Source organism: Pseudophryne corroboree, chromosome 8 (assembly GCF_028390025.1).
Source record: "Pseudophryne corroboree isolate aPseCor3 chromosome 8, aPseCor3.hap2, whole genome shotgun sequence".
Classification (NCBI taxonomy): domain Eukaryota; kingdom Metazoa; phylum Chordata; class Amphibia; order Anura; family Myobatrachidae; genus Pseudophryne; species Pseudophryne corroboree.
The window spans coordinates 22,651,782-22,667,687 of record NC_086451.1 but is presented as its reverse complement, the minus strand read 5'-3'; the positions used below and the strand labels follow the sequence as shown (position 1 = coordinate 22,667,687).

General features: G+C 46.8%; 1 protein-coding gene across 4 annotated transcripts in view; it reads right to left on the bottom strand.

Annotated features, from left to right (window-relative positions):
- Positions 1 to 997: 997 nt before the first annotated feature.
- The window catches only part of TOR4A (torsin family 4 member A), a 52,747-nt gene continuing 37,838 nt past the window's right edge, over positions 998 to 15,906 (bottom strand). For all 4 annotated transcript variants that reach the window (XM_063936056.1, XM_063936057.1, XM_063936058.1 and 1 more), the window contains exons 2-3: positions 8,780 to 8,859; positions 998 to 3,238 (exon numbers count right to left, since the gene is read on the bottom strand). In XM_063936056.1, coding sequence (XP_063792126.1) covers positions 1,923 to 3,167 — 1,245 coding nt within the window. In that variant the 5' untranslated portion in view covers positions 3,168 to 3,238; positions 8,780 to 8,859 and the 3' untranslated portion in view covers positions 998 to 1,922. The remainder of the gene's footprint in view (positions 3,239 to 8,779; positions 8,860 to 15,906) is intronic.

Here is a 15,906-nt window from a genome sequence, read left to right as displayed (position 1 = left end):
GAAGCATTGCCGAGGCCATGACCTGGAAGCGGTCATTGCCTCCACCAGGAATTCCCTGTGTGCAGTGTAGGGAGAGTCCCGATTCCCGGTCAGTATTCTGGAACTAGTGACAGATTTCCTGTAAACTTCCATTAAACGAAAATGTTAAAAATACATAAAACAAAACATTTTTCAAAGGCTGGTAAAAAGCAAAAATGCAATATAAAGTTTAAAAAAAAAAATATGTAGAAAACGCTTCTTCCCTTTCTATCCTCCGCTGTACGCAGTGAGGGAGCCGCAAAAGTGCGTGAACGTCACATAGAGAAAGGGGTGCCCCAAAACAACCCAAGTTGTATCAAGCCCCAAATATTTGTTTTCTCAATGCCAACCTTAACACCCCCCACTCCTCCTCCCAAACTAACAATTTGTGCATAAGAATACCTTATACCCATGTAAGGAGGGGAACTAAACAAGGTTTTTTTTTTAACCAATTAACCTACCAGTATATCTTTGGATTGTGGGAGGAAACTGGAGTACCCTTAGGAAACCCACTTAAGCATAGGGAAAATATACAAATTCCACACAGTCAGGGCCATGGTGGGAATGGAACCCATGACCTCAGTGCTATGAGGCAGTAGTGCTAACCATTACACCATCCGTGCTGCCCAATATGACTTTTGCAAATGGACATTTTGGGTGTGTACAGCCGGGAGGGGTCTCTACAATCCACAGGATCGTGGCATAGATTCTGAATTGCACGGAACTTTGCATGCGGACGCATCTAGCAGTTTGACGAATGCGCACCTTCGCGGATGGTTGCATGATTCAGACTGAGTGATTGCAACGGTGCACGCGGCTCAGAATACAGGTACATAGCTGCATAGGCACTCCGTTCGCAGCGGCTGTCCGCAGTTGCATTGCATTCGCTTTATGAGCAACTCAGAATCAGGCTCGGAAATGTCACCGTTGTCTCCCCAGATAGGTGCAGAAATCACACAAAAACAAGCAAAATTCAGCGTAATTTGAATTTTTTTTTTTATAAAACAATATTTCAAATAAAAACACAATTCAACTTCAAACTCCACAGCTTTGTTAAGAATCACTTCTGCAAGTTACAGGCTCTGCAGCCGTACTGTTTATTCAGGCCTCACTCGACACGCGGACACATCTAAGTTGGCCGGGAGGGAAAGACAAGGGAGCTAGAGAATGTCAAAAATGTGCAGATACCTCCTTAAGAGAGAGCTCCGGTCTAGCATCTATTTTATCTTTCAGGAATATATTCTACACAAGTGGGAGAAGCTGAAAAAGTTCTTAAAAATGTCTTGAGCAGACTCTATTTAGTGCACAACGGGCTTTATGCAAAGTAGGAAGCAAACGGAGTCGCAAGATGCGTCCACAAAGGAAAACAAAATCAGCGAAACGCGTTACTCAGTCTGAAAAAGTTTTTGCTCTGTTCTTAGATGTTTTTATATAGTTATTTTTATAGGAATTGCTGAATCTGTAAAAAAAAACAAAAAAAAAAAAACAATCCATACGTATTACATCAATCTATATCAATCAATCTCAGTCCTCCACTTTTATATGACATCTCCATAAATATCAAGTTGGTTCTCGAAAATACAGAGCAGAACATTTTTTGTGACCGGTACAGCCTCTCTAATGGCCAAAACGATCATCTGCATTTTTTTTTATTTTTTACTTAGCGTATCTATTATAATTGTTTTTGCTTTTTTTTTGGTCTGGTTTTTCCCCCATGTTCTTGGAATGTTTGTCTCACTGGTTAGAGAATGCCAAAGTCTGTAATGCTCCTCATTAATACATCCTTTGTTCTAGTCAAGGGATGGTCATTCCATGGCATCATAGCACGATACATTGGCTCGAGACAATGCTTGGCATCTAACACCCTTCAATGACCACAATGCCGATAAACTTGATTTCGGCTGTCATGTGTATGGATGTAGAAGGTTAACTTTCGTTACCACCTGCTTGCATCCCGTGATGGAATATTGTTTGTCTTCTATAGTGTAATATTTTAACTGTCCTGCCAAGTTCTCGATGTTGTTATTGTCTGGGTAGAACCCTTCCCTGAGTAGCTCGTCCAAGAAGCAATTTGCAATGTGGCTTTTTTCCAGCAAGGTGAAGGGAACGATTTCAGCAACATCAAAGATGGTATGGTGCTGTCTCAGGGAAGACTGTACGATGCGGTGGAGCTCCTGTGGAACATCTAGAACATCGCTGGAGGCATTCTTCAGAATAAATCTGGTGACTTCGTTGCCTCCTATGTTGCTGATTAAGAGGTGGATGGCATTGAGATACTCATTGCTTTGATTTAATTCAAAGTAACCTTTCAACATGTCCAGAAGGGATGGGGGCATAAGCTCCATCTCATCATATATTAAGACAGGGATCTTCTCCTCCATCTCCGCCCGAGTGACCATGTCTGTTATCAGGTCGGCGAGTTCCATCTTGCAGTTTGCGATGTCACTGTCTTTTGGGCAGTTGTGCATCACGTAATATTGCATAACAAAATCGTTGTCCATGACGGAACGAAAGTGTTTGGCCAATATCCGGCCCATGTGGCTCTTGCCAACTCCACTAGGTCCATTTAACGAGATGACCAAAGGCTTATTGTGGCAGTGAGTTGCCAAGTAGTCCTTCAAGAGGTCCATAATTTTATCAATGGCAATCTTTTGCCCAAATACTTCCCTGTGCATGGTCTTCTCCAGTCCATCCAGTTCATATTTTTGGACATTGTCATCCAGATTCTCAATAGCGTTCAGGATCTGAAAACAAACTATCCCGATAAACAGTATGAGGCACCTCTTGGCTTTGCTCTTCTGTTCTATCGGCAGATATTTTTTACCGTTTCCCGGATACAACACCGGTCTGGACTTCCTGCGCTTTTTCTTGCGCTTCAGATTACTAAAGGCAATCTTCTCCAACGTTGGAGTATCAAAATTAAAAAATTTAGGAGTCTCAAAGCTTGAGGACCTATACAGCGATCTCTCAGTGGACAGCTGTCTGCGAAGTAAACATGTTTTGGAGTTGTCCAGCGTTCTCCTACTAGAAAGGTCCAGCTTCATCGTTCGGATCTTCCTCCGTATTCGGATAGCTGCGCGAAGTGGAGTGACCAACGACATCTTGTGTCTTGGGGATGAAGTCTCCGGGATGGGCTCCATCTGATCCATTTTGTAACTTTTACAATGGTTTCCAGGTTCGGCAAAATAATTCCCCCCAAATAATCAGTGTCCAAGTTGTTCTGTAACAGGGAAAGAAAGAGACAATCAATAACCAAACACAATAACAAAAAGTTTTATTACTCAACTCATGTATTACAAGATGGCAGCCGTGGTGTTAGGCACCGGCAACAAGGCCCCAAAATATAACCCTTCATGGTGATTCCACTAATAGGATGATACTAACTGTAAGCCATGAGAGTACCAACCTTGGTTCACTTTTACTAGTGTGACTTGTAAGTTGAGAGCACGTGTCTGTGTTTGTTAGGAGTATCAAGACCTGAGGTGTAGATGGGAGTAAGGCCAGGTGCCAAGCTTTTTTGGACCATAGCAATGTCTGTATAATATTTGCATCCCATCATTAAATCTACAGCTGACATGGACATAAATTGTCCACTACGTCTTTGTTGCGGTTATTTGCATGTTGTTATTCCAGTTAAATTATGTTGCGGCTCCAGTAATGATGGTTTAAAGCAAAGAGGTCTGAGAATCCTATTCAAGGTGGACTGTTCACTGCTGTAATCCAGCCCACCCCCCCAGGCCTGTCCCTGTATATTGCTGTGTATAATGCACTGCGGAGAGAGTTAATTCAACACAAGGGAACATGGGGGGTCATTCCGAGTTGATCGCTCAGGAAAAAAAACTGCAAAACTGCGCACGTGTGTCGTATGGGTACAAACAGCATCGTTGCTGTGCAATGTTTCTAGCTACGATTCCATTCGCACAGCCGATCGCAAGGAGATTGACAGGAAGATGGCGTTTATGGGTGTCAACTAACTGTTGGGAGTGGTAGGAAAAACACAGGCGTGACCAGGCGTTTGCAGGGCGGGTGCCTGACGTCAATTCCGGGACCTCCGTCGCTAGAATCATCACACAGGATAAGTAACTTCAGGGCTGGTCTTGTTTTGCACAAAATGTTTTTGTACTGCTCGGCTGCACATGCGATTGCACACTTGCAAAGCGAAAATACACTCCCCTATGGGCGGTGACTATGCGTTTGCACGGCTGCAAAAAGTAGCTAGCAAGCGATCAACTCGGAATGAGGGCCATGGGGGGTAATTCAGAGTTGATCGCAGCAGCAAATTTGTTAGCAGTTGGGCAAAACCATGTGCACTGCAGGTGGGGCAGATGTAACATGTGCAGAGAGAGTTAGATTTGGGTGGGTTATATTGTTTCTGTTCAGGGTAAATACCGCCTGCTTTATTTTTACACTGCAATTTAGATTTCAGTTTGAACACACCCCACCCAAATCTAACTCTCTCTGCACATGTTACATCTGCCCCACCTGCAGTGCACATGGTTTTGCCCAACTGCTAACAAATTTGCTGCTGCGATCAACTCTGAATTAGGCCCATTGTCAGCTCAATTTACTGGCTGCACTGCATGTCACAGCACAATTCTCCAGAAACAGGAAGGCACGCTCCCATTCATGGCAGATGGAGATTATAGAGCGGTGAAGAGAGACTTTATCTTGCAATAGCAGCAGTTAGCGTTCAGAAAGAGAAGTGAGGACATATTCTCTGGCTTGTGCTTTCACAATTACCAACCACAGTTCCTATTTTATGCCTCTGGCTAGGAAGGTTAGAGAGAGATAGAGAGACGGACGGGGCACAAGCAATAAGCAGAACGCCGCCGCTTCAAGTGTACTGTCATCAAACCCTCACAGCCAGAATCTTCTCAACTTCCCCCTGCACCCTACAGAATATATGTGACTGATGACAACTCAGTCAATTTTGGACGGGTTATTACCAGGTTACGATATTGAGCCAATTGTCTGATTCCTGGTGCAAAATTGCATGCGCACAGGCACTCCTTTTACACTGCCTGCTGCACCCTCTTCCGCACCCGACAGGGCATAGGCCCTCATTCCGAGTTGTTCGCTCGCAAGCTGCTTTTAGCAGCTTTGCACACGCTAAGCCGCCGCCTACTGGGAGTGAATCTTAGCTTATCAAAATTGCGAACGAAAGATTCGCAATATTGCGAAAAGACTTCTCTGTGCAGTTTCTGAGTAGCTCCAGACTTACTCTGCAACTGCGATCAGTTCAGTGCTTGTCGTTCCTGGTTTGACGTCACAAACACACCCAGCGTTCGCCCAGACACTCCTCCGTTTCTCCGGCCACTCCCGCATTTTTCACAGAAACAGCAGCGTTTTTTCACACACTCCCATAAAACGGCCAGTTTCCGCCCAGAAACACCCACTTCCTGTCAATCACATTACGATCACCAGAACGAAGAAAAAACCTTGTAATGCCATGAGTAAAAAACCTAACTGCATAGCAAATTTACTTGGCGCAGTCGCACTGCGGACATTGCGCATGCGCATTAGCGACTAATCGCTCCGTTGCGAAAAAAAAATAACGAGCGAACAACTCGGAATGACCACCATAGTTTTCAGTGCAGTGCTGGGATTTGCATCCACCCCAGGTGCGCACTTGGAGGGGTTTACTGTTGACCAGAAACCACTCCTATGTGCTTGAATCTGCAAATATGCCCCTACAGTATGTGATCCTGCTGTTTGGGTAAAGCACAGAACAGTAGGATCTCTCCAACCGTGTCACCCATCGGTTTCATTAAGACCATTATAAATTTTAGTGTGCTTTACCAGTTTTGCTTTCTGTTTACTGGTATTATACGTTTTGGGGCCTGGTGGCCAGAAACAATTTGGGGAGCGGACGGTGGGATCATAGCTTCCTTGGTCACGCTATTTTCTTGTTCTGTGTCTGACAAGTAATGTATTGAAAGGATATTGCTTGGAAAGGTCTTGTGTTTCATTATAATTTGGCCACTAGTTGGCGCTGTTCGTTCAGGATTAACGCTGACTGCATAGTTTTCAATGCTGGGATTTGCGTCCACGCCAGATGTGCACTTGGGGGGGGTGGGGGGGGGGGTTTACTGTTAACCAGAAACCAAATGTATCACTTGGCAGGGCAAGCTGCTTGCATGTGATGCTACATAAGTGATAACGCCAGTAAGGGACCCTGCGCAGGGCTGATAATAAAGTTGACTAAACATCTGTAGGTAAACACACAGCATTTTTAAATATTCTCCCTTTCCGCCAATGCATTTACGGTCGTCCTTCTTTATTACATTGCGGCCAGAGTCTGACGCTTCACGTCCAGGGTTATGTATTTTATGCTTGTGTCCAGATCAAGTCTCACAGTTTTTCTATGTGTTGGTTTATGCAGGAAGCTGCTTATTAACTGCGACTAAACTTCACGCTGAGTTTTGCACCTACTGATGGCGGATGGAGAAGGGGTAGCGTTATACTAAATTTATACAATATATAAATATGTCATTTTTGTGCATTTTATATTATTCGTTGAAGGTGGACATCATGCAACATGATCATCATTATATTACTGTCTCATTTACATCAGAAAGATGCACATAACATATAGACATACAGTATGGGCAGTGTGACCTTAAGGCGCAGGATAAAATGCTTCACAGCTATAAGAAATGAAAACAACATACAGGTGTGACCTTAGGGCACAGGATAAAGTGCTTCACAGCTATAAGAAATGAAAACAACATACAGGTGTGACCTTAGGGCACAGGATAAAGTGCTTCACAGCTATAAGAAATGAAAACAACATACAGGTGTGACCCCGTAATTTAGCGGATTGTGGGGTAATTCAGATCTGATCGCAGCAGCAAATTTGTTAGCAGTTGGGCAAAACCATGGGGGTAATTCAGACTTGATCGCTGGGCAGCAATTTTTGCACTGCTGCGATCAGATAGTTGCCGCCTACAGAGAAAGTGTATTTTCGCTTTGCAAGTGTGCGATCGCATGTGCAGCCGAGCGGTCCAAAAACAGTTTGTGCAGTTCCTAAATAGGTCTGACCTTACTCAGCCGCTGCGATCACTTCAGCCTGTCCGGTCCCGGACGTCAGACACCCGCCCTGCAAACGCCTCGACACGCATGTGTTTTTCCAAACACTCCCAGAAAACGGTCAGTTGTCACCCACAAACGCCTTCTTCCTGTCAATCACCTTGGTTCGGCTGTGCGAATGGATTCTTCGCTAGAACCAGTGCACAGCAACGATGCGGTATGTACAAGTACGACGTGCCTGCGCATTGCGGTGCATATGCATGCGCAGTAGTGACCTGATCGCTGCACAGTGAAAAACGCTAGCGAGCGAACAGATCTGAATTAGGCCCTTTGTGCAGTCTCTCACAGCCCAGGACTTACTCAGCCGCTGCGATCACTTCAGCCTGTTCAGGACCGGAAGTGACGTCAGACACAGACGCCCTGCAAATGCTCGGACACGCCTGTGTTTTTCCAACCGCTCCCAGAAAACGGTCAGTTACCACCCACAAACGCCTTCTTCCTGTCAATCTCCTTGCGAACGCCTGTGCAAACGGATTCGTTGCACAGACCCACCGCTGAGCGGCAATCCGCTTTGTACCCGTGCGTCGCCCCTGCGCATTGCGGTGCATACGCATGCGCAGTTTAGACCTGATCGCCCGCTGTGCGAAAAACGCAGCCTAGCGATCAGGTCTGAATTACCCCCCATGTGCACTGCAGGTGGGGCAGATGTAACATGTGCAGAGAGAGTTAGATTTGGGTGGGTTATATTGTTTCTGTGCAGGGTAAATACTGGCTGCTTTATTTTTACACTGCAATTTAGATTTCAGTTTGAACACACCCCACCCAAATATAACTCTCTCTGCACATGTTACATCTGCCCAACCTGCAGTGCACATGGGGGGTAATTCAGACCTGTTCGCTAGCAGGCGATTTTTGTACTGCTGCGATTAGATAGTTGCGGCCCACAGGGGGGTGTATTTTAGCTGTGCAAGTGTGCGATCGCATGTGTAGCAGAGCTGTATAAACAGATTTTGTGCAGTCTCTGCGCAGTTCAGGACTTACTCAGCCCTGCGATCACTTCAGCCTGTCCTGGACCGGAATTGACGTCAGACACCCGCCCTGCAAACGCCTGGACACTCCTGCGTTTTCCCAACCACTCCCAGAAAACGGTCAGTTGCCACCCACAAACGCCTTCTTCCTGTCAATCTCCTTGCGAACACCCGCGCAAATGGATCCTTCACACAAACCCATTGCTGAGCGGCGACCGGTGCATACACATGCGCAATTTAGACCTGATCGCCCGCTTTATGAAAACGCAGCCTGGAGATCAGGTCTGAATGACCCCCCATGGTTTTGCCCATTAGCTAAAAAAAATTTGCTGCTGCGCTCAGGTCTGAATTAGGCCCCGTGGGCGAGATGCATCAAACCTTGGAGATAGAGAGATAAAGCCATCAGCTCCTAAGGCATCCATGTAACATGGCAGTTAGGAGCCGATTAGGTGGTACTTTATCTCTCTCCACGGTTTAATACATATCAGTGCTTTTAAAAATAACATTTTATCTATATATAAATAGCCTGAAAAACAGGTTTTAGATGTTTCCTGTACTAACAAAAGAAATAAAAAACGTTAGTTCTCCACAATTTCATCCCAAAGGGGTCAAATTTGGAGAGAAAAATATAATTATCCATTATATATAGTTTAACTACACAAGGACAGAGGTGGTGATAATTAGTCGTTTTAAGCTCGATTTACCTGCAGCTGCGAATATCTCCCGGCCGGAGGGTCCGTCCTGGAGCTGCAGAGCGGTTACTACTGCCACCGGCACCTCATATCTGCAAGGAAAGAGTCGTAATATGTTATTACAGGCTCACACGAGGACACTCACCAGAGGACGCTTTACACATAGCAGCCAGAGGTTGCCTCTCGGTAACAGACATCAGTGTGACTCACTTTCTGTCCCCAGTCTATATCTGTGTGTCATGTTTAGCCTTCCGTGTAACCATCCCCCAGTACTAAATATTTGTGTACAGCTGTATACTTGTTACACAGCGTGTTATTGCCAAGGGATATGTGCAAACTCCCTTCCCGGCAAGGAGGACACTGCAGGAAAATGTGAGGCCTTTGTAGAGCAGAGCTTTATACTGCGAGGGTTTCCAAAGGCCACCATTTCCTGCAGCCATCGCACCTGTCACAGCGTACGGGGATATGTACAGGTCATAGGCCTGACAGTAGTAGGTGGTGTCTTGGCTGTGGGCCCGCTGTCCATGTCAGTGGTCCCTCTCATGTTATGTTCACAATTACCCAGCACATACAAAGCTTTGCGATAGGACCCTCAAGTGTCTACGTTTTCCTAGTGCACCTCAAGTGTCTACGCCCCCTGGTGCACCTCACTTGTCTACGCCCCCTGGTGCACCTCAAGTGTCTACGCCCCCTGGTACACCTCAAGTGTCTACGCCCCCTGGTGCACCTCACTTGTCTACGCCCCCTGGTGCACCTCAAGTGTCTACGCCCCCTGGTACACCTCAAGTGTCTACGCCCCCTGGTGCACCTCAAGTGTCTACGCCCCCTGGTGCACCTCAAGTGTCTACACCCCCTGGTACACCTCAAGTGTCTACGCCCCCTGGTGCACCTCAAGTGTCTAGCCCCCTGGTGCACCTCAAGTGCAACTAAAGTGTCTACACCCCCTGGTACACCTCAAGTGTCTACGCCCCCTGGTACACCTCAAGTGTCTACGTCCCCTGGTACACCTCAAGTGTCTACGCCCCCTGGTGCACCTCAAGTGTCTACGCCCCCTGGTGCACCTCAAGTGTCTACGCCCCCTGGAGCACCTCAACCTGGTACACCTCAAGTGTCTACGCCCCCTGGTACACCTCAAGTGTCTACGCCCCCTGGTACACCTCAAGTGTCTACGCCCCCTGGTGCACCTCAAGTGCAACTAAAGTGTCTACAACCCCTGGTACACCTCAAATGTCTACGCCCCCTGTACACCTCAAGTGTCTACGTCCCCAGGTACACCTCAAGTGTCTACGCCCCCTGGTGCACCTCAAGTGTCTACGCCCCCTGGTGCACCTCAAGTGTCTACACTCCCTTTTGCACCTTAAGTGTCTATGCCCCCTTGGCACCTCAAGTGTCTATGCTCCCTGATGCACCTTAAGTGTCTATGCCCCCTGGGCACCTCAAGTGTCTATGCTCCCTGATGCACCTTAAGTGTCTAAACCCCCTGGTGCTCTTCAAGTGTCTACGCCCCCTGGTGCAGCTAAGTTTGCAGCAATGGCCGTCCACCAAACATTTTGCTTTAATTTTCTAAATGGATCTAGAAATATTAAGTTTCAAATACATCACACTCATTATTGATCATAGATTTGTGTTTGTATACAGATAAAGGTGGTTACTTGTCCCCGAGTAACCTGGGCAGGCTTCCTTCAATGCTACTTGGGATTCCCTGTCTCCGTCAGTAACCACCTGTTAATGACCACTGCACTGTGGGCAGGTAACTCGCTGCCACCAACAGGCTACTACGCCGGCACCTGTTCCACCTAGACTCCTACTATCAGTACCTGGAACTGCCTACTTCCGGACATGTGTGGACGCACTGCTGCAACACTTCCTGATTGGTGTTGAATAATTCTTACTGGTCCCTCACTACGGACCAGTCTGCCCTGGGTAGAGGGCAGTGGGTTTGAGTTTGGATACGCTGGACTCAATCCAGAACACCGAGAGAACAAGCAAATGTCTTAAAGGCAAGTTGTTTATTGCTCAAATGTCGTTAGAAAGACAAGTCCTTGCAGAAGGTGCTTGGGACAATCGCAGCATACAAGTTGTCATAGAAGTACAATCCTCTCTGGTTATGCACAGCCTCACATATAGTAAGGAGACACAAAACAGCAGGCTGTAATCGTGCTAATACCAGTGCGGGGGGGAACCCTACACCGGTTACATTCCAGAAGATAGTAAATCCGGCAGCATTGCATTTCTCATAGAAACCTGTGGGGGTTGCGGCTGCCAGCGGGATTGGAGGGACTGCAGCAGATATTGGAGAAATCTGCTGCAGTCCCTCTGTCATGCATTCGGGGGATACTAAATATTTGTAGTTACCGCTGAAAACGGGTGTTTTCAGGAATAAGCCGCAACTATTTATTGATATATGGGCCACTAGTACACAAAGCAGGAAACTAACCAAAATGAAACAGAGCTTACATTTGTCAGGAACTGGTCAGCTGCATTCCTCCATGACAGATATACCACACATCACACAAAATATCAACAGATCTGTTTATCACAATCCGCTTCTCAGATGTGGATGGGTTGTGATAAATTCCACCAAAATCACATTGCGATAATTGAATACATCACAAGAAGGAATCAAATATCGCATGCAGAGACTGAGCTTGTGAGAAAGCTCTGTCCCTGCGAATCCACTTACAGCAATTGTCAGGGGATTTTTTGTGAAAAATACCCTGACATTGCGCTGCTGATGGGTACGGCCCCCCACCTCCCCTCCGCTTACACTTACCTGCAGCCAGTGGCGTCACAAGGGGGGTGCGGGGGGTGTGGCCCGCAACGGGGTGTCACCCGCCGAGGGGTGACACCAAAATGCCGGCTTCTGCTCAGTGACAGGAGCCGAGTGCTGCACTGTTACATTTTGTGCAGCACTTGCCTCCTGTCACTGAGCAGGCGCCTGCACTGCAGAAAGAACACTCCGCGGGAGGCAGCCCGCACCTCCCGAACACCGCAAGTGACAAAAAACGGAGGTCGGAACGCAAAGCCCCGCCCTCCCGTTAAGCCACGACCACTTTCCAGAAGCCACACCCACTTGTTTAAACCGGCGCCGCACTGGGTGCAAACAAAGTTAGTGACGCCTCTGCCTGCAGCCAGGATCGGTGATCTTCGATGGCAGCTGGTCACCTAATCCTCTGCTCTGCTGTTACATCCGGTGCTGTAAAGTGAGATGCCGACTTCACAGCATCACTTTACTGCACAGCAGGAGCACAGCGATCTGATGACCGGCTGCCCTCACCGGATTACCGACCACCAGTCCCTGCGTGCAGGTAAGTATTATTATTTTATTTATTTCTTTACACAGTGATCAGCTTGTGTGTCCGACAAACACACATGGCTTATCATAGGAGACAGATCCGAGCACAGCGTACACTGCCAGCAGGCAGAGAAGACTGTGCAGAGATAGTGGAACCAGAGGGAAGCCCCGATAATGCTACCTCACAATAGCGTTATTATCACAGGGCTCCCTCTGGCATTTGTACACAATTTTTCTTTCGGAAATTCGAGCAGATCGCATTTCCCATTACAAATATGGGAAATGCGCCGTGGTTACTAAAAAAATGCGAATTTAAGGGCATGGCGGAAATTTTTTTGAAAATTCTCCTCCAATTGCCCTTTAGTACATTCAGGTGATACTAAAATAGTATGAAAAGGGGCGTGAAAATAACCTTTTTCACATTATTTTAGTATAAATAATTTTGATAAATATGCCAGAGAACACTAAATCTAAACAAAGGTTTGGTCAGTTAACACTAAGGGGTCCAACTCCATTCACCAATTATTAGGTTTTCAACGTGATAATTAGAACTTCCCATGCTGTAGAATTCCACTCCGGCGAATGCGTGAGAGGAGCGTGCCTGAGTCGGATCTTAAAGGTCCCTCTCCATGTGACATGTAGATGTTATCTAGCTCTGTGTGTTCCTGATAAGCCTGCCTTCACACTTAGGGGTAGATTTACTAAGATGGGAGTTCTGTTTAAGATGGGATGTTGCCCATATCAACCAATCAGAGCCCAAGTATTATCTTCTAGAAGGTGCTAGATAAATGGTAGAATCTGATTGGTTGCTATGGGCAACATTCCATCTTAAATAGAACTCCCATCTTAGTAAATTTACCCCTCAGGAGACAGGTAATAAGTTTAGCTATTCGGTGACAAGGCCCAAACCCAGTATGTATCAAAGACCAAAGCATATTTCTGTCTATGTCAGGATTAGGGAAATGTGGTTGCCAATTTAGGGGGACATTTACTAAGCAGTGAAAAGAGCGTAGAAGTGAGCCAGTGGAGAAGTTGTCCCATCAACCAATCAGCAGCTCTGTATCATTTCATAGTATGCAAATTATAGATGTTACTTCAGTGCTGATTGGTTGCCATGGGCAACTTCTCCACTGGCTCACTTCTCTGCTCTTATCACTGCTTAGTAAATGTCCCCTTTAGGTTTATATACAAAGAACTATATAATGTATGCGAATTGGGATAAACTGATGCCTGGAGAACCACACGCAGGAGCGCAGGTGTATTCCGTACTGACTGACACGTTAAGATCCACAGATGCTTATAATTATTTGCTTTGTGATTTCTGTCAGGAGACCTGGAAAACATGCTCTGCTAGTGTGTCCCGAGGACCGGACTTGAGAAGCGCTGTAGTAAGGAGTGTAGAGCGCAGACCACTACAATGTAACATGCTATTACGGATTTTTTGTCACATGCGCCGCTTCATGAGAGAGACGTGCGTATTGAGGACACAGCTAATATCGATTTCGACAGCTGCAGCTGTCGTTGCCCGGCGCACAGCGCTGTCCCTGCCTGTCGGCTCTGACAGTCAGAGATTGTGCTTACAAAAACAATAAAAGTTTTTATGTTTTGTGTGTCTTAAAATAAGAATTTACTTACCGATAATTCTATTTCTCGGAGTCCGTAGTGGATGCTGGGGTTCCTGAAAGGACCATGGGGAATAGCGGCTCCGCAGGAGACAGGGCACAAAAAGTAAAGCTTTAGGATCAGGTGGTGTGCACTGGCTCCTCCCCCTATGACCCTCCTCCAAGCCTCAGTTAGGATACTGTGCCCGGACGAGCGTACACAATAAGGAAGGATTTTGAATCCCGGGTAAGACTCCTACCAGCCACACCAATCACACTGTACAACCTGTGATCTGAACCCAGTTAACAGTATGATAACAGCGGAGCCTCTGAAATGATGGCTCACAACAATAATAACCCGATTTTTGTAACTATGTACAAGTATTGCAGATAATCCGCACTTGGGATGGGCGCCCAGCATCCACTACGGACTCCGAGAAATAGAATTATCGGTAAGTAAATTCTTATTTTCTCTATCGTCCTAGTGGATGCTGGGGTTCCTGAAAGGACCATGGGGATTATACCAAAGCTCCCAAACGGGCGGGAGAGTGCGGATGACTCTGCAGCACCGAATGAGAGAACTCCAGGTCCTCCTTAGCCAGGGTATCAAATTTGTAGGATTTTACAAACGTGTTTGCCCCTGACTAAATAGCCGCTCGGCAAAGTTGTAAAGCCGAGACCCCTCGGGCAGCCGCCCAAGATGAGCCCACCTTCCTTGTGGAATGGGCATTTACATATTTTGGCTGTGGCAGGCCTGCCACAGAATGTGCAAGCTGAATTGTATTACACATTCAACTAGCAATAGTCTGCTTAGAAGCAAGAGCACCCAGATTGTTGGGTGCATACAGGATAACAGCAAGTCAGTTTTCCTGACTCCAGCCGTCCTGGAACCTATATTTTCAGGGCCCTGACAACATCTAGCAACTTGGAGTCCTCCAAGTCCCTAGTAGGTGCAAGGCACCACAATAAGCTGGTTCAGGTGAAACACTGACACCACCTTAGGGAGAGAACTGGGGACGAGTCCGCAGCTCTGCCCTGTCCAAATGGACAAACAGATATGGGCTTTTTTGAGAAAAAAACCACCAATTTGACACTCGCCTGGTCCAGGCCAGGGCCAAGAGCATGGTCACTTTTCATGTGAGATGCTTCAAAACCACAGATTTGACTGGTTTTAAACCAATGTGATTTGAGGAATCCCAGAACTACGTTGAGATCCCACAGTGCCACTGGAGGCACAAAAGGGGTTGTATATGCAATACTCCCTTGACAAACTTCTGGACTTCAGGAACTGAAGCCAATTCTTTCTGGAAGAAAATCGACAGGGCCGAAATTTGAACCTTAATGGACCCCAATTTGAGGCCCATAGACACTCCTGTTTGCAGGAAATGTAGGAATCGACCGAGTTGAAATTTCTTCGTGGGGCCTTTCTGGTCTCGCACCACGCAACATATTTTTTTCCACATGTGGTGATAATGTTGTGCGGTCACCTCCTTTCTGGCTTTGACCAGGGTAGGAATGACCTCTTCCGGAATGCCTTTTTCCCTTAGGATCCGGCGTTCCACCGCCATGCCGTCAAACGCAGCTGCGGTAAGTCTTGGAACAGACATGGTACTTGCTGAAACAAGTCCCGTCTTAGCGGCAGAGGCCATAAGTCCTCTGTGAGCATCTCTTGAAGTTCCGGGTACCAAGTCCTTCTTGGCCAATCCGGAGCCATGAGTATAGTTCTTACTCCTCTACGTCTTATAATTCTCAGTACCTTAGGTATGATAAGCAGAGGATGGACCACATACAACGACTGGTACACCCACGGTGTTACCAGAACGTCCACAGCTATTGCCTGAGGGTCTCTTAACCTGGCGCAATACCTGTCCCGTTTTTTGTTCAGACGGGACGCCATCATGTCCACCTTTGGTATTTCCCAACGGTTTACAATCATGTGGAAAACTTCCCGATGAAGTTTCCACTCTGCCGGGTGGAGGTCGTGCCTGCTGAGGAAGTCTGCTTCCCAGTTTCCATTCCCGGAATGAAACACTGCTGACAGTGCTATCACATGATTTTCCGCCCAGCGAAAAGTCCTTGCAGTTTTTGCCATTGCCCTCCTGCTTCTTGTGCCGCCCTGTCTATTTACGTGGGCGATTGCCGTGATGTTTTTCCCACTAGATCAATACCGGCTGACCTTGAAGCAGAGGTCTTGCTAAGCTTAGAGCATTATAAATTTAGCCTTAGCTCCAGTATATTTATGT